Source organism: Thunnus thynnus, chromosome 19 (genome assembly GCF_963924715.1).
Source record: "Thunnus thynnus chromosome 19, fThuThy2.1, whole genome shotgun sequence".
Taxonomy (NCBI): Eukaryota; Metazoa; Chordata; class Actinopteri; order Scombriformes; family Scombridae; genus Thunnus; species Thunnus thynnus.
Window position 1 is genome coordinate 3,965,361 of NC_089535.1, and position 22,676 is coordinate 3,988,036.

General features: G+C 39.1%; 1 protein-coding gene across 4 annotated transcripts in view; it reads left to right on the top strand.

Annotated features, from left to right (window-relative positions):
• The window catches only part of LOC137171199 (unconventional myosin-XVIIIb-like), a 61,189-nt gene extending 50,703 nt beyond the window's left edge, over positions 1-10,486 (top strand). For 3 of the 4 annotated variants that reach the window (XM_067575016.1, XM_067575018.1, XM_067575019.1), the window contains 5 exons: positions 3,790-3,923; positions 4,035-4,076; positions 6,537-6,710; positions 7,374-8,305; positions 10,250-10,486. In XM_067575016.1, the coding sequence (XP_067431117.1) occupies positions 3,790-3,923; positions 4,035-4,076; positions 6,537-6,710; positions 7,374-8,295 (1,272 nt within the window). In that variant the 3' untranslated portion in view covers positions 8,296-8,305; positions 10,250-10,486. The remainder of the gene's footprint in view (positions 1-3,789; positions 3,924-4,034; positions 4,077-6,536; positions 6,711-7,373; positions 8,306-10,249) is intronic. The other variant, XM_067575017.1, reaches the window with a different exon arrangement.
• Positions 10,487-22,676: the final 12,190 nt, after the last annotated feature.

Below are 22,676 nucleotides of genomic sequence, written 5' to 3' on the forward strand. Positions count from 1 at the left end.
AGTCGGACACTCAAACCAAAACTGCTGAAATTAAATGCAACATGACTTAAACGGTCCCTTGTTTAGAAACTAGTGAACCAATCAGACTAATTTTTCATATTGTAGGCTGATAAAGACCAGTGCTGCGTCTCAAATTGCTTCACTTCTGTACTTACACTTAACATTTTGAGTGCATAAGTGCGTTCACACTGAGAAGTATGGAAAAATGCAGTGCACTGTGAGAACCCGGATGGTGCACTCAAAACGGTCAAAAAGTTGAGTGTGGAACTATGGACACTTCTCGCCCTCAATGGTCGCCATCTTGGCTACGTAGCGGAAGGGGAGGGACCACTTTTCAAACTGGAAATGGCGGCCGAGTACGTTGTAACTACGGTGAACATCGCCACATTATACAAACGTGTGTTTTTAGCACTAAGCACCACTATACTGTTGTCGGATATAAGCCATCAGTATGTTTTTTGGGTTAATTTAGCAGTCTGTAATGATTTGGTAGCGCGAACGATAACGCAAATGCTAACGCTAGCTAATGCTAATTTGTGATCGTCATTTCCGGTAAGTGCACAACGGCTGTGTTTGATTTGAGACAACACTACCCTGTAGAAATTCACGCACTACGCCAGTAAGTACATAGTGTACACAGTGTATTTGAAACACAGCTTTGGACTCGAACCTTCCTTTTTATGCATATTCAAATTATATCTGTGTGCACCATAGACTGTATAAAAATATGGACGTAGTTACCGTGACGTCACCCGTTGGTTTCTGAAGAGCGGTTTTGAAGCTCAAAGCGAGCCGCTCTGGACGTCGCCATCTTAGCAGTGCGTGACGCTGTCTAACTCCCAGCCAATCAAAAATGGGCAAAGAGGCGGGCCGAATGACTGAAACAAGCCACCTAGCGGCTGGCGGCCCTGTCACTCAAAGCAGCCATGTCCTTCATTATGCATAACTTTACGGCTTAATAACATTTAAACAGATGAGTTATAAAAAATTCACCCCCCGTACAGTTGTCATGAAAGAGGAAATTAGCTACAGAGACCAAAATCGTTTTTTGTACCAGGCTGTAAACATGTTTATTTCTGCTGTAAAGTTGGACATTTTAACATGGGGGTCTATGGGGATTGACTCGCTTTTGGAGCCTCAAGTGGCCATTCAAGGAACTGCAGTTTTTGGTTCTTCTGCATCGGCTTCATTTTAAAGCCCCGGAGGTTGCTGCTTGATATAAAAGCAGTTCAAAGTGCTTTATATTAAAAAGATAAATAAATAAAACAGCAAAAATGTGCAAATAAACAAACATCCATTCATACATAAACATAAAAAAAACATATACAAACAAACATACTGTACATATACGGTGTAAAAAGGAAGGTCTGTAGTTTGGTTTTATAAGAACATCAGTGTTGGAGCAGGTTTAAGTTCTTATTCTTTAGGTGTATAAATAGTGAATGCCGTCTCACCAGGCTTTCAAAGTGCTCTATAGACACATGGAGGAGATTTCCGCTGTGTGACCGGAGAGATCTGCTGGGGTTATAAACTGACAGCATGTCTGAGATGTACTGTGGAGCCAGACCAGCGAGTGCTCTGTGAAGCAAAAGGAGGATTTTGAATTGTACTCTGAAAAACAGCAGGTAGCCAGTGAAGGTTCTGGAGGACTGCAGTTATATATGATCTGATCTTATTGTCCTGGTTGAGTTCTGGATAAGTTTTAATATATTGATTGTTTTGTTTGGAAGACTCATAAACAGTCAGTAGTCATTTTTTAAGCAAAACAAATGCCAAATAGTCAGTGGTTGCAACTTCTTAAATGTGAGAATTTGAAGCTTTTATGTGTCTTACATGATAATAAACTGAATATTTTGGGGTTTTAGACTGTTAGTCAGACAAAACAAGACATTTGAAGACATCACCTTGAGCTTTAAAGGACACATTCTGCATATTTCCAGCTCTATATTTATATTCTGGGGCTCTACTAGAATATCTTTGCATGATTTCCAGTTAAAATCTCCTTATTTATCTTCTGCTGGTCCTTTATGCAGCCCCTCAGTTCAGCCTCTGTCTGAAACAGGCTGTTTTAGCTCCTGTATCTTTAAGGCCCCGCCTCCTGATGAGCCCACTCTGTTCTGATTGGTCAGCTTCAGGAAGCTTCCTCCAGCTCCGGAGACTACGTAAACAAACTATAGTAGCAGGATTTCACCTCTTTTTCTCCTTCTTTACTCCAAATGTCAACTTCTCAAATCCATCCGTACATGTTGGAGCCTGAATCTGATCTGATATATGCGAGTTAACAACGTGAACAACCTCAGCAACAAAGACTACGAGACAGACGTGTGAACAATCTGACGTCAGTCCGAGAGGTAACTTTTCAAACGAAGCGTTCAGTGCTGTTTATTGTAAAGACTGGCGAAAGGGAACTCAGTCTTGGGGAAACTTGGGCCAGTAACTAGGAGCTAGGACTGGGGCTGGAAGCAGGTCTGATGGAACTGCAGGAGACAGAAAACAGGGTTAAGCAAAGAAAAAAACAGGCAACAACAACAACAACAACAACAACAAGAGAACTGGATAAATGCAGGTGAAGTGGTTCGAAGTGTAGTAACACTGACTGAGGCGAGAGGCTACGATCTGACAGAGAGGAAGTGGCAGGGATGAGGATTTGAAGAGGGCTTGATTACTGAGAGGAGGTGCAGCTGGTGTGGCTCTGCTCTGACTCCTGCACACCTGTCTCCACACACACACGCACACACACACACACACACAGGGAGGGAGAGAGAGGTTAGGGAGATACAGGATCATGACAAGAGCAGGTTTAATATCCGACATCATAATAGTATAACAGCATATGTACCCTCATTACTCCCTATTTTCTGACAGTTTGCAGATAAATTGTTCGTCGCAGCCCAAAACAATTATTCGATTATCAAAACATTTGCTGATTAATTTTCTAATCTATTAAAATCGACCGATCGCTGCGGCTCTACACTCAGTCATGTCGCTGTTCTTGCTCGCTGCAGATTTCTTTGTGACCTCTGGAGCCGAGGAAAAGAGAAGGAGCTTCAATAATTATTCAGTTATTAGCACAAAGCAAAAACCCACACACACACACACACACACACACACACACACACGGATGCCCTTTAACAACCTACCGACCAACTATGCAGAGACACATACACACATTTCTCCTCCTGCACCTCCCTCCCCGCCACCATCCTTAACGTCATCTCTCTCTCATCCTGCTTTCTCTCTCTCTGACTGTGATTAATCCTCATTGTCTCTTCAAGGTTACCGGCACGCACGCACACACACACATTCATACATGCTTATGTGTCTCTATGACAACCGCTGCACCCACACCCGTCTCCTCAAAGCCAACAAAGCCAATAACTTTGAAAGCCTCGAAGCTTTTGTGTGCAGGCATGTGTGACAGGATGCCGGAGAGACAGAACAACAACAACAATAAAATAAACAGACAAAATTAATTAATAAATCACTTTATTCTCTCAATGTCAGCGTGCGTATGTGATAATTTCCCTCCAAATAACCAGGCGCAGCGGTGCTAACACCGGCAGCAGAGGGCAGGCGGTAGCTCTGCATGTGAGAGAGGACATGCCAGTGGTCATTCAGTGTTTGACTGATGAGGTAATATGAGCCGGACTGAAGGTAATTGCAGTGGTGGAATGAGCCCCGGGTGATGAAAAACAACACAGCCGGGCCCCGTTTACTCTCCCCCTCGTGTCAACAAACGTCCTTTAATCTCAGCGTCTTTGTTTGTTTGTTTGTTTGTTTGTTTTGCAGGAGATGCAGGTGGAGGAGCTCTCCGCCGTCAGACAGGCGTTACAGGCCGATCTGGAGACGTCCATCCGCCGTATCGTGGATCTGCAGGCGGCGCTGGAGGAAGTGGAGTCGAGCGACGAGAGCGACACTGAAAGGTAACCGAGGGAGCTCTTCCCCCCTCTCTCTCTGTCCAAATAAACACGTTTTATATATATATATATATGTGTGTAAACTCAACCTTTCACCACTCTGCCCTTCAAATCCAGCGTTCAAACTGCTGTGGAGTCCCTGACTCGAAAGAAAGACCTGTAAGACACTGACGAACGTGTGTGTGTGTGTGTGTTTTTACAGTATCTGGCTGTACTGTGGGATAATTTGTTTCATAATAATTGAACAAAATATCCCAAGAATCAAACAAAAATAATAAATAAAGTGAATAATTTGAAACACAGAGGTGATATAAGAGTGCAAGGTTGCTACATTTGATCGACTGGTTTCTCTTTAGTCGTCACTTTTTTCAGTTTTGCTGCTGAATTTCTCATTTGCGACACAAAAGGTGTTTACAGAGCTGCGTCTCTATTGGTCAGTTACTTTTAGAGGGACGGGTCAAAGGTCTAGAAGTGCAACAAGTGGTAAAACTTCAATTATTTCCCCCCAACGTGTCCATATGGTTGTTTATAATTACTAATAGAGAAATTAAGAAGATGCACCACCTTCTATTAGGATTACCAGTCAGAGAAAGAAAGAGTTGTTGTTGGAAAATAACTGAAACAGGAAAACTGATCAGTGAAAGAAAAGTGCAGAATATTGTGATCAATTTTTATTCACTTACAAATTAAATATTTTGGTTTGATTCTTAGTAGATTTTGTTCAGTATTTATGGAACGAATGTCATCTCATGTTGTGCAGATATGAAGGTTTGACCTGAACGTCGCATCAGGACTTGAAGTGTCGTCATTATTCATCTCATCGTAATAATAACGTTCAATATGAAAGAGAATGTGGTTTATTAAAGGAGCATTCTTGTTTATCACAGCTTGGGTTTTATTTGCAGAATATTGGCTGCTGTTTCTATTGTAAACGAAGTCAGATCCAGATTATCTAAAACCACTTTATGTGGAGGCAAAACTGAACGTTCCATATCACAGCATTCGTTATAAATCTTAATTTGATAAAGACATCATGATATCAGGCTGGTTTCCATCCAAATCTGGCGTTAATTTTAACAGAATTTTTAGAATAAAAGAGAAAATAAAAATAAACTTCTAACAGATCTGATGTTTTTGTCTCTTCAGTGGAAGCTTGAGTCACATGATTCATGTATGACATCATTTATTCACTTTAACATCTCATTTTGTTGCATTTTGCTTTTATCAATATGCCGACTTTTCCACTTCAGTCAGGCGCTAAAACTTTTTTGCGATATTTTTTTGCGTTTCCATGCAGGTTTTTAATCGCCATAGAAACAGGTGGATGGAAACACACTTCCTGTGACGTACTGATGTATTTAAATCATGATTATTTACAGCAGCAGCTCTCTGTAGAGGAGCTACGTACAACTGTTAATTACTAACAAACTGTCACTTTTCACATGAACAACTGAGTGCAACATTATATAAATACCTTCCAGGAAAAGTGAAAAGTGCGGCCATTCAGGGAAACACTTCTGACTTCCAACGCGGTCAAACAACATGTTGTACAACTAGTTCTGATCAAGCAAAGAACCGACCCTGATAGCTATACAGGCTCATGTTCCATACGACCTTCCTCCCATGTGATTGTGACACAATGCACTGTGTTTTTTTAACCTTTACACGGCACAACTGTGCAACAACACAACAGTCAGGAGTCGTCAGACGGTGTGACTGCTCGTCTTAAACATGAGAACAATTTCTCATCTCTGCCATCCAGAACAAATGAACGTGACACAGCAACGATAAATACTGCAGGTCAAAGTCGAAGCAGGAAGTCAGACTGTAAACTGTGATGGATGTTTACAACAGACAGTTTGGGTCATAGTTTCTTGCAAATATGAATTAATTCTTCAATCATGCAAATACGTTTAGCTGACCTGATGATTGTTTAAAACCCAGTCTCAGCTATTAATAGAAATGATGGCCAAAAACTGCACAAATAAAACCCAAGTTGCAATAAACCTGAATCATCCTATAAGGTGACTGCAGTTAAAACAGCTGCATGCATGGCTACTAACAGTTGGAAAAAGCCAACGTTTCCCTCCATTATAAATATGAGAATTACAAGTCATCTTTACATCCAGAGTATACCAGTATACAGTATGTTTTGGGCTTGATAATTTGCATTTTTTCCTACTATTCCAGAAGCACTTGAATGCACCAAAAAGGATCAGTTTTTAACAAATATTTCCACCAATTTCAAGTGTCTGTGAGCTGATAAAATAATCTGACTGACTAGAATAGAAATCATTGAGTACCTGGGAAGTAAGAAAATCACATTAATTGATCTAAAAATCTACTTTAGTGCCTCTAAAACTTTCTCATGTTAAACTTTATCTTTGATCCTGCGTTGATTGATTGACAATTATGCAAAGGGAAGGAAAACTATTAAAAGTTTTGACAATTCAAAAGAGATGATGATGATTTTCTTGCAGTTACATCATCAACTCAGTCTGAGCTGTAGTCAGATATTATGGTCTGTAATGTGTTTGCATCTCTGCACGATAAGGAACGGAGGAGAGATGTGTGTTGTTTGCTGTGAGGAGGCGGATAAACTGTGATTTCCTCCGGCAGTGACTCGGTGTCCAGCGTCGGCTCTATCGGGACGGAGGATGTCGGCGAGGGGATTCGTCACTGGCTGGGAGTTCCTAGAGGAGGATCCCGCGGCGGCGGCTCCGTGTACAGCGGTAGCACCATCAGCGGGGGGCGGCAGTCTGTCGCTGACACCATGAGCACCTACAGCTTCCGGTAAATCCAACATAGATGTTTGTTAGGTCTGCTTTTTGTTTATTTGGATCATTAGCTGAATCTATATGGACTGAAAAAAAGTACTATAACAATTTAATTATGTCAATAAAAAGGAAGTTAATTAAAATATTATGCTTATACATAAATGTGCAGTTAAATATAAAAGGGAGTAAAAAATAAATGAAGTAAATAAGGTACAGTACTAGTTCTTACTATAATCAGCAGTATTGCTACAGCGTGTCCATAGTTACACATACAATATATCAATCAAAATGTATTTTTATACAGGTTAGTGCAATCCAAAGTGCTTTACAGATGACTGACAAGCTGTAAACAGGAAAACTATTTGAGATTAATGCACACAGGAAGTAAAAAATGTGGAAAATGTAATAATAAAACCAATAGTTAAACTAGATGAAATAGATGAAAGACAATGACAAAAAATAGATTAAACATTTTAAGACATGAATACAGAATAATAAATAATCTAATTAAATAAATAATGTCCAATAAAACATTATAATTAAAAACCAGGTTAAAAAGGAGGGTTTTAGTTGCACATCCTCAGACAAACACATCAGAAACGATATAAACCCTGTATGAGTCAGAATAGCCCGTCTATGATGTTTTACAGTCTGAAGTGTCTCTTTTATGTCTCTACAGTTCTTGCGTGGACCCTGATGAAGAAGGCTTTGAGGCTGGAGGAGCCGCTTCCAGAGGTCCCAGTCGAGCCCCGTCCTCCTCGGCCCTCTCCGAGCTGCTGGACGGACTTCGCAAGCGCAGAGCTGGCGCCGATACAGCAGACGGAGCCGGCAGCACCATCTCCCTGCCGATTTATCAAACGACCGGAGCTTCCACTCTCAGACGCAGAGCCTCCGCGCTCTCCCTCAGTCCAGACAACCTCCAGGAGCCCCGACCCGGCCCCAGCATCCTCAAACCGCCCTCCCCGCGGCTGCCTCGCGCCTCCAGTGCTCGCTCCGTCAGCGACGCTCAGGCGTCTGCAGCCGCCTCCGCAGCCGGAGCCAAACTCTCCCGCTTCAACTCCAGCGACTCCCTCTCGTCGATGCCCTCCCTGCCGCGCCTCTCCTCCTTGGCGTCCTCCCACGTCTCTCGTACCTCCCTGTCCATCCCGGAGGAGGACTCGTTGGAACCGTTGCAGCGCTCCCCTCAGGCGCCAAGGCGGTGCATGCTGGGGAGTTTAGTCACAGAAGACGGAGGTGAAGCCTCTCTGGGTTCAGAACCCATGGTCTTCCAAAACCGCCGGCTGACCAGTGATAACCGTGACGACGCAGCCTCCGACATCCTGCCGGCCATCCGGAGAGCTCAGTCCACCAGCAGCCTGGCCAGCTCCGTCAGAGGAGGCAGGAGGGCGCTGAGCGTCCACTTCGGAGAGCTGCCTCCTTCCACCCGGAGCAGGAAAGGCTCTGAAACGGAGTCCTCCAGCTCAGGAGGAAGTTCTCAGGGTTCAGGAGGGTCAAGACGCAGGTTTGACAGGCCGCAAGGGGAAAGACTGGAGGCAGAAGGCAGTGAGGGAGGAGACGTGGCTTCAGTCATGAAGAAATACCTCAAGAAGGAGATTGACTGAGCCAGATGAGGTGAGATTTATATTCCTGTTTACTTACAGATAAGGAAGATAAGAAATTTTACACAAAGTAGCTTTAATTTAGTTTTTAGTTCAGGGCCCCATTTCTCAAAAGTATCTTACAAACCTTCTTAATCTTAAGAGATGTTTCCAAAAATATAACTTAAAACACTTTTAGAAATGATTAAAACAGTAACATGAATCATAAAAAGGCAGCAAGTTGAAAGCTGTAGCCTGTCGACTGAACATTAAGCTGTTTTCATATTGAATAAATCCAAGAATAACAATTTGTTTGTGTCATTTTCAACATTTCCCACTTTGTGATTGATGTATTTTTATTGGTCACACTAGTGTTGGTTGGTTTGCCATGGTTGGTTCCCAGATGGTGTGTCCTCTTACTTCTCCTCTAGTACCATTGAGGTTGACATTTGTGGTTTTGAATGAAATCTCTCTATAATTATTGGATGGATCGACATAAAATTTGGTTCAGACATTCATGTCATTTGTTGCGCCATCAACAGGTGAAATTTTCAAATTGTCTTAAACAATATCAGGAAAACTCATGACATTCCCATCAGCCTCAGCTGTAGTCCCCATGCTAACATGCTAACATGGACAACATAAACATTATCCCTGCTCAACATCAGCATGTTAGCATTTAGCTCAGCCTCACAGAGCTGCTAGCATGGCTGCAGACTCTTATTGTGTGTTCAGACAGAACGTGAAGTGAATTTTAGAGGTGATGTGGTTACATAGAAAGTCAATGGAAAGGTGTGATTAGGGGCAGTGTGAAATGATGCATCCATGCAAACTGAAAATGTTTCAACTTGAGCAAAAAATTTGCATAATCTACTTCATAAACGTACAGAGACACAAACACACAGAATCACTCCAACCCGTCTTCTCATTTCTCAGTTTGTACATCCTCGATTCCTTTCCTCGCCTCCTCTCCTCGCGTCTTAGTCCCTCCCACCTGAGATGTGAACGGAGGAGTCGAGGAACCAGACATTTAACAAAATGAGACGTCCTCGTTTCAGAGCCGTCATGTCAATTAAACATAAACGTGCTGCAGAGTTGCATCATCTGTCCATTGTTTTGTTACAGCCTGCTGCTGTATTTTATGATCTCTGACAGATGAGCAGAACAGTGTTCATGACAACTTATATATTTACTTTTAATTCTAATTACAACATGGCATAATATGACAAGAATGTACACACACTCACATATATCCTTTATATATTTTATTGTGTGAAGCATTACAAATGGTTTGTATATTCCAGCTGTGTGTCACGCCTCTTCTATACGTCACAAAGGAAACACCTGTGCATCCTTGCTCATAGCTCCTCTCTCCTCGAGATGCATTTTAGGAATTGAGACATCCTTAAACATGGCGCGCTGAGATCGATTTCCGGGTCACGGGCAGGAGGACGGAGGAGAGAGGAGACGAGGGCCCCAACAGAAGTGTGTGTGTGTTAATTTGTTGCTGTTTACAGCTAATGGTCAGTTTGTATTTTGGCTGTTTGGAGCAAATAAATCCAGCGGTCGATTATGAGCAAATGAGGTGAGGCAAAAAATTTGCTTTGCTTTCTGTCTGAACGCACCATTAGTGTAAAACTCATGAAATTTTAAAAGCACTTGTAGAAATGCTCTTAGAAAACACTTTAACTTCTAAAAAATTGATCATTATTGGGGAAACAGGGGCCAGATTGTAAGAAAAAAAAAAAAGTGAGAAAAGACGACGTGTTAAGTAAATAAATGACATCACTCTCTCCCAAATGAGGTATAGAGGTAGTATTTTTAGTCCACATTCAATGCAACTTCTAGGAACAATCCTGAGGTGTTTGATTAATACGAGCCCAGACCTGTATATATGTGTGTCTGTACACATACTGTACCCCCCCTCCACCCCCCGGAGTGACCATCTTCTCTTTTCTGTGTTTTTCTCTCCCATCAGCCTCTTAGTGTGTCCGTGTCCAGCTGCGAGCTTCACAGACAGACTGAGAGGACTTGTAAAGCTGCAATCAAGGCTGAATCAGATACTTCAAAAGTCAACAAGGATGTTTTTTTTGATTTTTGACTCTACATACATATTAATATTAAAGCCACTGAAGTACATTTGTCCACAAGCACTCAGTCAAACTGTATTTTCAGAAAAAAACATTGTTTGTATATGAATAAAGAATGAGTTGAACTTTTTGCTTTGTGAGTTTATTCCAGTATGCACGCAGTTAAGAGTGTTTTTCATGTATTTTACAAACACAGACGTTTTTGTACTGTTTGCATGTGTCAATCTCAGGTTTCTTCAAGTTTCTCTGCTGGATTTTTAGGGCCTGAGCCCAAAAGGGGCCTATTGTTTTTCGTTTGTTTCTTTCTTTATTATTACGTCACTTAAACCCTAAATTTGACCGCCTAAACATGCTCAAAAACTCACCAAATTTGGCACACACGTCAGGTCTGGTGAAAAATTTGATAAAATGTAAAAATTAACCCCTAAAGTGCCAAAATGTGCTCTCTAGCGCCACCTATATAACTAAAATGGCTGCCACGGCCCGTAGGAATGTCAGAGAGCTCAAATCAAAACTCAATTATTCATCTCATCAAGACCTACAAATCATACACTGACACCCCTGACCTAAATCAAACAGGAAGTCCGCAATTAGCCTTTCAAAATAAGACTTTGCCCCAATTTAGGCCCCCAAACAAACGCCGTCTCCTCCAAGGGCGTTAATGGTATCGGCTTCACACATTAATAGATGACTTATGACACTATGCTGAAAAAAAGTTGTTAAAAACTTTGTAATAACTCGAACGGTTTAGATTTTATAAGCCCTGAAAGTTGCAGTGCCACATCACCCTTACAATGTAAACCAATGGGGAGGCAATCTATGGGCATGAACTTTGTGTCAAACAGAGGCTTCTGACGTCTAAACTATAAGTCTGACCACTTTCAAACCTGTATCAATGGAATCGCAACAAAATTTTCTACTAAAATATGATTTTTAATGTAAGCTTTGGCCAAAGTCATGGGATTTATGAGGATATTTCACAAAAAGCGTACTCTAAAATCCTCCTCTCCAACTGCTCCTGGTGATGTCACTCCCTCAGTGCTGTGAAACATTCCGCAATACACACTCATTATAAAATCACAGGAGGAGCAAGAAAAGACTTTAAAACTCACACTCTAATATCTCAAAAACCGTGAAAGATAGAAAAAACATGTAAATTCAAGATTTGTAGATCAAAGTCTCGTGACTCATTTAAAGTTCAAATGAAGTCTGTATCTAAAGATGTGGGTTCGCTCACACTCTCCATTCAAATATGAGTATTTTTCTGTGTCCAGCTGCAGTTACTTATTGTCTCTGACAGTACACATGTCAATCAAACTTTCAAAATAAAAGCACACCACACTTGTAAGAAATATCCCTCATTTTTAAAAAGCAAAATGATCTGATCCCGACGGGCCAGAGTGCGAGGTCCCGACCAATGCTGCTTGCAGCTTTAATTCTGTTTACATTTGATCTCAATTAATCAGAGTTTTATTGACACTTGTACTCAGAACTGCTGCATCAAAGCGGTGGTGGAAAGTACATTTATTACTTCACTACTGTACTCAAGTACAATTTTCCGTACTTGTACTTTACTGCGTTATTTCTATTTCATGCTACTTTATACATATCAGAGCACACTCTTGCACTTTTTACCGCACTACATTTATAACTGGTTAACTTTGCAGATTAAGATTTTACATACAAAACAGATCACATCAAATATACTGTAATGCTTTGTTGTACATTAACCAGGTGATTCACTGATGTTTACAAAAGAGTAGAGATACCCTAAAAATCTATTTACTTTTGTACTTTTTTGGAGTGAGTCCTTTATGAAGATTAAACAACCAAACAGTACGTAAAGTAGTTCAAATCATCTCCACCTTTGATCAGCTGTCTCATTATTTGAGTATTTTCACACTGTAGTTTTGCAACTTTGACTTAAGTTATGTTCTGAATATTTCTTCCACTGCAGGTATTTTAAAATTTTATGTTCAAAGATCCCCTCCAGACCTGTTTGAAGACAAAATACTGTGCTTGGAATAATAATTTGTGTCTGATGTTGAGGTTTTCACACAAAAACCTTAATTTAAACTAGTTAGAAATTCTTAAAATTAGAAATTCCTTTTACCCTCAATGAAAAATCCAGAATCTATAAATATGCAAATATTGTTCATTTCAAAAGTTTAACTGCTTCTAAATCACTGTAAAGTCCATTATAAGTGTTTGTGCACTGCAGGCTTCAAGTTTCCATATCACACTTGTGTAAGTTGCGTACTGGACCGTAATTGGCTCCAAATCCTGTTTGTAGGTTCACACGTTAAACTGAGATTTAAGGTGAGCTGTGTCAAACTCTGAACGTAAATAATTCTCCATGGTGAATCTCAAACATCACAGTCAAGTAACAATAAGAAAAAACACATTTTTAAGTGGAGGGGGACTTACAAAAGGTGCAATGTGTAAGATTTCGCCATAATTTTAGTTTAAAACATTAAAAAAAATGAACTAAAAATATCAACAGAATGTAAAGAAATAACAGTTTTGACATCATATGAAAGACGTCTCTGTATTGTGTTGCAGAGATATCTACTGAAGTTAGCATGCTAACCAGCTAGCTTCAGCCTGTCCTGTCTTGAGAGGTGATAATGAGTCACTGTAGCATCCAGTCTGTCCAACATGAGAGGAAGAAGGAGCCGGGCTGAAAGCTGCTGTACTTTTTACTTTCTTCCAGGTGAGAAAGTAACCTTTTAGATTCAAACAACACCTACTTGGAAAGTTGCACTTATGTCGTCAGAGCAGCCAGCTGCTGCTGCAGACAGGGAGACACCAGCTGGTCGTATCAGCTGATCCGATGAACTGCACTGGTTGCACCAGCTATGTGTTTGCTGTCGTGAGCCATTTGGCATTTTAGCACATTGTGGTAAAATAGTTTGATATTAAAATATGATATCAATAAATTAGGTCTCAAATAGATTGCTGTGTTGTTAAATGGCAGCAATTAATGAAAAAAATAACTGACATTTTACGATTTACACCTACCCTAAAGGCATGTGTGTAAATATTTAATTGTTACTTAGAGTTATGTTGTAACTTATGCTGCTCCCTATTTGTTTGGATCATGTGGCCAATTCTTACATATTGTTTCTTGCTGGACTCACAGCAGCTGGAGCAATTAACAGTAAACTGCCTTCATCAGGGACGAGGATTACAGCCCACATTGTACAAAATGTTATTATTCCCAGTTTACAGTGTGTTTTTTTCTATTGGCGGTGTACAGTGCAGTACATGAAGGTACAAGGAAACAAGATGCAATTTATACTGAAGATACTTTTTAGGGCTGCAACTAACAACTATTTCATTACTGATCAATCATTTAGTCTATAAGAATGTCAGAAAAACTGAAAAATACCGTGAAAAATGTCGTTGTAATTATAATTTCCTGAAGCCAAGGTGACATTGTTAATTTGGTTGCTTTGTTTCACCAAATATATTCACATAAGACACAATCCATATGCTGGAACTAGAAAATATTTGGCATTTTGCTTGAAAAATGTCTTCTGTTAATTATTTTCTTAGAACATAATTTTGTCAGAGAGTTTGTAATTTCTTTAAAACTGACTTTTATATCTATTTTCATTTCTTTTAAAATTCTCATTTTCTTATCCTCCTTAATTGTTTTTTTTTTTTTTTAAATCTAATGATTTTATGATTTGTCCCTTTTATTCTGCTGCTCTGTGAAGCACTTTGTAACGTGGATTTTGAAAACTTCTCTATAAATAAAGATTATTATGAAATGATTAATCGATCATAAGACATTTTCTAGATTGATTAAGCAATTAATTAACTAGTCGTTGCAGCTCTAAAAAGAATACCTCCTGTATAAATTATTTATACGTTTCCAGACCGTTACCCCATTATTCTCTGACTTCATAGCCTTCTCTCTTGTACCTACATGTATTTATGTATGTAACCGTATGTACTGTACTGGTACAAAGAAAATTACACTGTACATCAAGAATAATTAGCCTGTACATTGCGGCCTGTAATCAAAAGTAGAAATCATAGAGGCTTACTCTGCCTCTCAACCCTCATTTTCCATCTAATGTGGGGATTTGGATTATCAAGGGGGGTCAATAAGAGGTGAAAAGCTTCCAAACATGATCCACAATGAAGATGTTGTGAAACACAGAACACATAAAGTGAGCCATAGACCTCATGTGCAGGGTGGGTTGCATTTTATTTCAACGGGGAAGTGCATTGAGTGAGCCTTTTTGGTGAGCCTGAAGGTTAGCGCCACGCTGTCAGCAGTACACTGGATATGTTTCCTATGTTCTTTATCCCCCATCTGTTGCTCTGCATGAGCTGAGCCAGAGTTCAGCTAGAGGTAACATGTCAGTAACTCTGAGAATAAGTCTGAGAGCAGCAAATATCCTTCAACTAACTATATCCTCTTGCATTACAGCCAAAACCACATACCAGTAAAACACTTCTTCCCACCAGACTCCATGATTCTGACTGGTATTTACAGTTTATAGCTACTTCTTGCATATACTGTAGTTAATTCTGCTGTATTATCCTTTAAAAAAAAAATCACAGAAGCATTGTTCTCTTTTAATAAAAAGGACATTTTATAAAGTTTTCATGAAAATTAAGAAAAATGACACTGATCATTGTAACAATTTGCCACAAAAATGGAAGCAAAGGCGTTTCCTAAAATTATTTCATAATTTTTACCACCACTGAAAATATACAGTATTTCATGGATCAGCATATTAATATATCTGTTATCAAAAACATTTTACGTGCCACACACAAAAGACACTAATGGAACTATTACAGGGTCTAAGGTTAAAGGAGAAAGCTGTTGTTATTTGATATTTTTAAAAAATTGTCAACAAATCCCATGAAAAACACCAAAACCAATAATGTGCAGTTGTATGTCTCAATACTTTCTGACTTCCCTAAACCCAAAGACACAAATCTTTAAAAATACCTCACAATTATATAGTTTAATTTTTTTTAAAAAAAAGGTTTTTAAAAACAGCTGGTCACTGTAGTTTTTAAGCAAACAAACAGGAGGAAATAGTGCATTCGTTTGGGACTATTTTCAGCAGCGGATGAATCCACATTTGGAGCTCTAGTGAGTATTTCTGGCAGCAGGACGGTGTGTGTGGGATTGAGTCACAATCATTTACAGTGTGTGTTCATGGTGATGAAGGAACATGTCCCCCAGTGCAGCGGTGTGACTCATTGATGTGTTTTTGGACAACAACTGAGGTCTATAATTGGCTTTAACCATTTCATAGGATCAATTTATCATTAGTTTTGGTCTTTTTAAATGGATTTTTAGACTGTACGAAAAATAATAAAATTGCACCAGACTAGTCCTTTAACTGGAGATCTGTCCTGTACTCTTATTCCAGTTTATTTCTACCTAGTATGTTTCCCAAAAAAATGTGGCCATCCTGACTCTGTGGATGATGCAAACTTTGCTCTCATCAGCTCCGTTAGACAGATTCAGGGAAACATGTTTTTTTAAAAAACATGTTTTTTAGATGAATCATTTCAAATGCTTGTCTCTGACTCTGAGTCACACTGAAAGTACACAGACACAGAAACTGGTACTGGAATAACAATTATGACTATAGATCTGGAAGTGCAAAGTTAGCATGACCCTTAGAGCCACAGTGGCCGCATTTACGGGAAATGTGCCTGAAATGAACTGGAATTACCCTTTAAGTGTCTCCTACTTTGATTCAGTGCCTTTTCAATTATTTTTGTGGCCCTGAACTTAATGTTTTCCATCTTGCCAACTGTCCCGATGCTGTAAGGAATCGGCTGTTTCATTACCTTGGAAACACACGTCACCTTAACCACATTAAACCTACTCTGCCTAATGAAATCTTAAGGTGACATCAATGATATGAGTCATGGCAACCAGGATTATTATCTAAGAATATCTCCAGCTACTGACTGACTGAATAGGCTGATGGGATATAGTCTTATTATTATGGATTATAGATTTACATATCTGAAGATCTGATGGATTTTAAATTAAATGTTTATCATAGCACAGTAAAATAAGTCATGACTGGCTGCAGGACAGGAGAGGGCTATATCTTTTTTACAAAAATAGAGGGAAGTGCTGAATGTTTCTGTTCATTTCTCCTTGTTTTTCTTGTTTCTAGAGGGAGAGAAGTGGTAAAAAAACAGAGGAGAGGGAAACATACTGCAGTAAAAGAAGAACAGAGTTGGTTCAAAATCTTTGTTTATAAAGTGTCAAGAGTCTGCAGCTTTTCCATCCACTGCAGCTGCTGTTTCACTGATTAGTTTGTATTGTATGGTTGAAGGTGACAGGCGCTGGATTAACTGCTGTAATGTACAGTACAGTGACTGGTTGGGTGGAAAACTGTCACAACACAGTGTCTGTACAAAAGTTCAAGAATACTTCAGAATTACTTATAAATTTAAAGGCTATCAGCTGTAGCTAGCTAATTAAAAATGGTAAATGGACTGCACTTACAGCACTTTACAATTTTTACCTCTCATTCACAGAGCTGCCATGCAAGGCGCTGATGTGGTTAGTGGACAACCCTCTCTACCTCCTGTGCCACAGCTGCCCAATTAGGCTTACATCTCCATCATGAGCTGGTTGAAAACACTGGATTTTTTTTTGTTGTTTCCAGCTAGCTTATTTGAAATCAAGAACTCTATATACGTTTGATTGCAGCATATCATGCTAACAGAACTCATGCAGGCACAAAGTCAACATTCCCAGTTGATTATAAATGTATAGAAGAGGACATGGAAGAAAATAGCATTGTTCCTATAGTGTAGAGCTTGTTACTCATATTTTACACTTCAGGATGAGGGGAAATGTAAGATTAGCTAATTTGTTGTAACTCCCTGTTTAGCTGCTTAGCATTCATACTTGTTTGTGTTTTAAAACAGTTGGCTATCCCGTGTTTCACTGTTTTTAATGCTACAGGAGAACAGGCTTTTAGGAAGAGGACTAACCCATTTATTTAACAAATGTAACGTTATCTTAGGTAACGTTAGTTGGCGTTTCTGGGGTGTAACTTCCCCAAATCCATGTAAAACAGGACGGAGTGAGCTGCTAACATTAGCTGAAACTCTGACAGCATCTAGGACAGGCTTACATTGGAGAGAACAAACCTTTTTTATGTAACCCAACAAACTAATGTTAGTTAATCATGTGCTTCTTGGCCTACGAACGGGTTACTGCTGTTGGTATTTAGCCTGTTATCCAGACAGGCTAACGTTTGTAGCTTCTGTTAGAGCAAACAAACCTCGGATGTATTGTAAGAACTGGATACAGGACTCAAAGATGGCGCCTATTCACTCGATTAAAATTGCTCACCTGGCACATGAACCAAAAAAATTCTTAAAAGTTTTTACTTTTCTAGTAATGTTTTTCCCCCAACCACAAATCCCGCCTCAGCCCATAGACTTTACATTGGGATTACATCGCAAACTTTAAAATGGCTTCTCTAGGTTTTGGGGGAAAGTTTTACAAATGAAGGTATCCTATCAACAGTTCACAGACGTATCTTACAATGGAAGTTTATGGAGAGAATGCTTTTTGGGCTGCGGGGGATTTTTGTTGCGCTGCCTTGAGCAGCCACTGGGAGAAATGGTAGCAAGGCAGCGCCATATCGAGCTTTCTAAATACATCCATGAGATAAATACAGTTCATCATACTTTTGCTCTTTTGTTTTTGGAGGGCTAAAAAAAAAAGACACCACCCACCAAACTCTTTATATATGGATTATCTGTGTTACTACAGCTCCATGAATCACCGCCTCAATATGTGGAGAAATCCAAAGACTGACAGTCCTGCCTACGGTTGCTAAGCTGCACAATTGCTATTAGGTGTTAAAGAAAATGGTCACTTTGCATGTCCATGCAGCTGGCTTCAACAGTACACAGGTGACATTATGGGTTTGGATTGAATGGACAGTTTTGTGATGATCTTTCTGTCACACATGAAGTTGTTAAACCTGCTCATGTTTCTTTGCTCTGGCAGATCTACAGTTAAGAGCCTTTTATGAAACCTTATTTCAGAACTAGATATTAAAACAGCTATTATATTAAGTGTTTTCACTCCAAACGCCTGGGAGGATTTTTTGATTATCCCCACTTTAACTTGTGCACCAAACTCTATTAGCTTTTTTTTTTTTAATTTAATCAGGCAATCTCATTAAGATTAAGACCTCTTTTCCAAGAGAGACCTGAGAACAAGAAATATTCATTAGAAAAGAACACAATTAGCAGACAGAAACAATACAACTACACAACAAACAAGGAATTGATAACAGTTACAATAGTCCTAAAAAACATCAGATAATGAAGCTGTAAAATCTCCAAGAGGAATGTAAGACTCAAGTTTGAGGGCAGTTCATTCCATTTAAAAAATGTGCATAGTACCTGAAACCAGTTCTGCCAACATTAGTGTGAACATGAGGGATATTGGAGGTTAAGTAGTTACTGGTGTTTCTGTAGTTATTAGATTTAAATGAGAGAGGAGATGCAAGGTAAAATGGAAACTTCAACAGCTTTATAGATGAATAATGAGATGTTTTTTTTCTTCTTCTCTGTAATGAAGTCCCACCAACCTTGTGATAGAGAGAATAATGATGAGTACGAAATTTGTCATTTGTGATAAAGCATAATGCGCTGTGATACAAAGGGTTTAACTGCTGAAGTGCTGATGGGGCAGCATGACAATAGAGAATATCTCTATAGTCAAGGACAGACATGAAGGTTGACTGCACAATAGTTTTATGGTTGGATGAAGACAGACATCCTTTGATTCTATACAAGAAACCTATTTTGATTTTTAATTTGAGTCAAACGTTGAATATGAATTTTGAATGATAGTCTGCTGTCAAGCCAAAGTCCTAAGTATTTATATGACTCAGCAAGAGTAATATGGGTGTCATTTAAAGTTTTAATGGCAGGATATTCAGAGTCACTGGTGGAGGTGGAGAATACCATGTACTTGGTCTTTTCTGCATTTAAAACTGTGATTAAGGAGTCATAACTGGAGCGCAACAAAGGCAGACTGAAGACCAGTCAGGGCCTCGACTGGGGTGGAGTCTGGGACATATAAAATAGTGTCATCTACAAAAAAATGGACATTGAAGTATTGATTAGGGAGAATTATGTTATTTGTATGTAATGTAAACAGCAGTGGACCAAGGATAGACCCCTGTGGCACCCCATTTCTGATGGTACGAGGGCTCAACTGAAAACCATCAGCAATAACAGTCTGAATTCTCTCGGCTAGACGGTTTATGAAGTAGGACTTTATGGTCAACTGTATCAAATGCTTTTGAGAGGTCAATGAAGAGAGCAGCACAAAATTGTTATCTATCCAAGGAGGAGACAATGTAATTAATGACTGAAACTGCAGCTGTTATTGTGACCCATGTGAAGTAGTACGTTTAGCTAATCAATACAGTGTATAGTTGTAAATTGACCAAAGATTCTAAGATTTTTGCTAAAAAAGGAAGTTTAGATATTGGATGGTAGTTGTTAAGATTGGAGATGTCACCACTTTTGTGTAAGGGAACTACTGAGACGCTTTTCCACAAAGCTGTTAAAAAAGGTTTGGTTAAGAATATGTGCTAAATGTGGACAGATTAAGAGGGCACTTAGATGAAGAAGATATGGGTCAAGATTACCAGTGTTTTTGCATGTTTTTAACCTCAGTAGAGCTTCGTGAACATCTGCACTGCTTACTAAACTAAAAGAAAATTTGCAGTCAGAGGAAGATGAGGCGTTGGGGACTCCCTCTGTTGGACAGATATCGTAATTGTCTACAGTTGAATCAGACATATTATTAAATAAAAGACCAGAGAAGAGGAAATGATGATTAAAAGCGTCAACTATGGATGATTTATGGGAAATATGACCAGACACTTGTTTGATTTGTGGTAGGAGATGTGACTGTGATGAATTCTTAAGAGATGCTATGGTGTTCCAAAATTTAGTAGATATATCACAGGCAGAGAGAGCTGACTGAAAATAATTTGATTTAGCCTTCCTAATCATACTGGTGCAGATGTGTCTTTGTTGCCTAAAGGTTAAACCAATCCTCAGGGATGCCACCGGATTTAGCCTTGGACCAGGTTTTGTCTCCATTGTGGATGGCACTGGAGAGCTGTGGGGAGATCGAAGGACAGTATCTATTTTTATTTCTATGTTTGTCTGTCAGCAATAACATTAAAAGATTATGAAAAGTTTTCCAGTGCCACAGCAGGATGAGTAATAGAGAAAGTATTATCAATGTCAGAGATGAACAAATCATTTTTAAAAAATCCTGAAGATTAAAATGCTTATAAATTTCTTGTGGTGATAATTTGAGATTTAGGGATTTTGGTGTCTCTCACACAGGTGATGGGCCAACAAATAAGTAAATGCATCATAAGTAAGTTGCGGCCCACTTCAACGCCTCAGTTTGATGAAGTACGTCATACATTAGTGTCACCCGATTGGCTTGATGCTCGACTCCTATCCTAATTATCTTAAGTGGCTCTGCTGAATTGCAGACCCCCTGACAATCTAATTTGAATGGTACATGACTTTTTACAAGACGACTGGAGTCCGGAATGTCTCACTGGGATTCATATTGATCCAAAGCAAACATCAGAATTTGATTTAAACTCAGATAAAGTTACTGTTTGGATTATCAGGTTATGTTACGTCAACCATAGATACTTTGTATAAGCACACACACACAAAGTGAAATTACATTTTGCATTTCAATTTTGAGGATCAAATAACAGATTCACATTGTTGAGAAACCCGTACTTTCCCTCCAGGAACATTTATTTTCAGCCAGTTTCTTATAGCGTCTCATCTTTAAGCTCAGCTGAAACTGAAGACATTATTATAATCTGTAGCTTCTTGATTTTTTATTTATAAATTATCTGTTTTATTCCGTACAATATTAAGATTTTTTTGTCATTTGTCAGCACTCTGTGAAAGAAAACTGAATAGCAGGTTATCATTTGATGTATTTCTTGTATATATCATACATGTTTCAGATAGTGTTTAAGTTCAGTTTAGTGCTAGTTTGTGTGTACTGTGTCTATTCTAAACTTAGTTCTTTGCTGTGGAAGATGAGGCAGTCGTGTGTTTAACAGTTAAGTTTATTCTATTATACTTTTACCTGAGCCAGTGAAAAGATAAACTATAGTTATGTAGATGTTTATGTGTAAATCTGATAAGCTTTTAGAGGATAGTGTGGTTTGTCCTTAATTTAATACAGTAGTAATGTTGTTTTGTGATGCTACTTGGCGCTTATGTACTGTCATATATGGTTGTGAAGAAAGACTGTTCCTAGGTTAGTTGAGGGTTGGTTGCTGACCTGTAAGGTTAGTAAACAGATGTCTTAAAATTCTGTACAGTAGTATTTAAGGGACTGGTTAACTTTTGAGACAAATAAAAGATATCTAGGTGGTTTGTATCTTTGTCTCCAGAACTATGATGCATTATACTTCTGATTGTATCATTTGATTACATTATTTCATAACCTAACAATGCTCTCTTTGTGTGTTTATTGAGTGATCAGCAATTTCCCCCATTACAACTCACATACATTGAAACAAAATCTGTCCTTTGCATTTGATCCATCCTGTATACTAGGAGCAGAGGGCAGCCGCAGTGCATCGCCCGGGGACCAACTCCAGCTCTTTTTGCCAGTGCCAGTGCTCAGTGGTACTGACAGGAGTATTAACACTAACACACATGTCTTTGATATGACTGGTCACACTGCTATATTTTAAAAAAAAAAAGGTGAGATGGTCCCTCAACCTCATTTGTTTTGGGAGGGATTGAAGCCAAATCAGCGAGAGATGTATTAAAAAAGACAGCAATATAGTTACATAGAGTATAGTATCAGTCAACAGTTTGGACACACTTTCTCATTCACCTGTGCAATCTAATGTAATATAATTATAATCTAATACAACAGCTCTGCCATAAATTCTACTTTTATGAAGCTTCTACATTTTCAGTTTTTGTTGACATCGTCAGAAAGGTGATAATTCTATTTTATGTTTATTATTGAGGTCGTAGTGGGTGGTAATATTTTTTCACTCCATTAATATATATATGAAGGGGGGCAACATATTAGGAACACTTTTCAATATAACGCACCCCAGTACACCACCACCCACTTCGACCTCAATAATAAACGTAAAGTAGAATTATCACCTTTCTGACAAATGTCAAAAAAATGTCTAAGCTTTGCAAAAGTTGAATTTATGGCAGAGCTGTTGTGCGGTGGTACCGATTCTCCCTGAA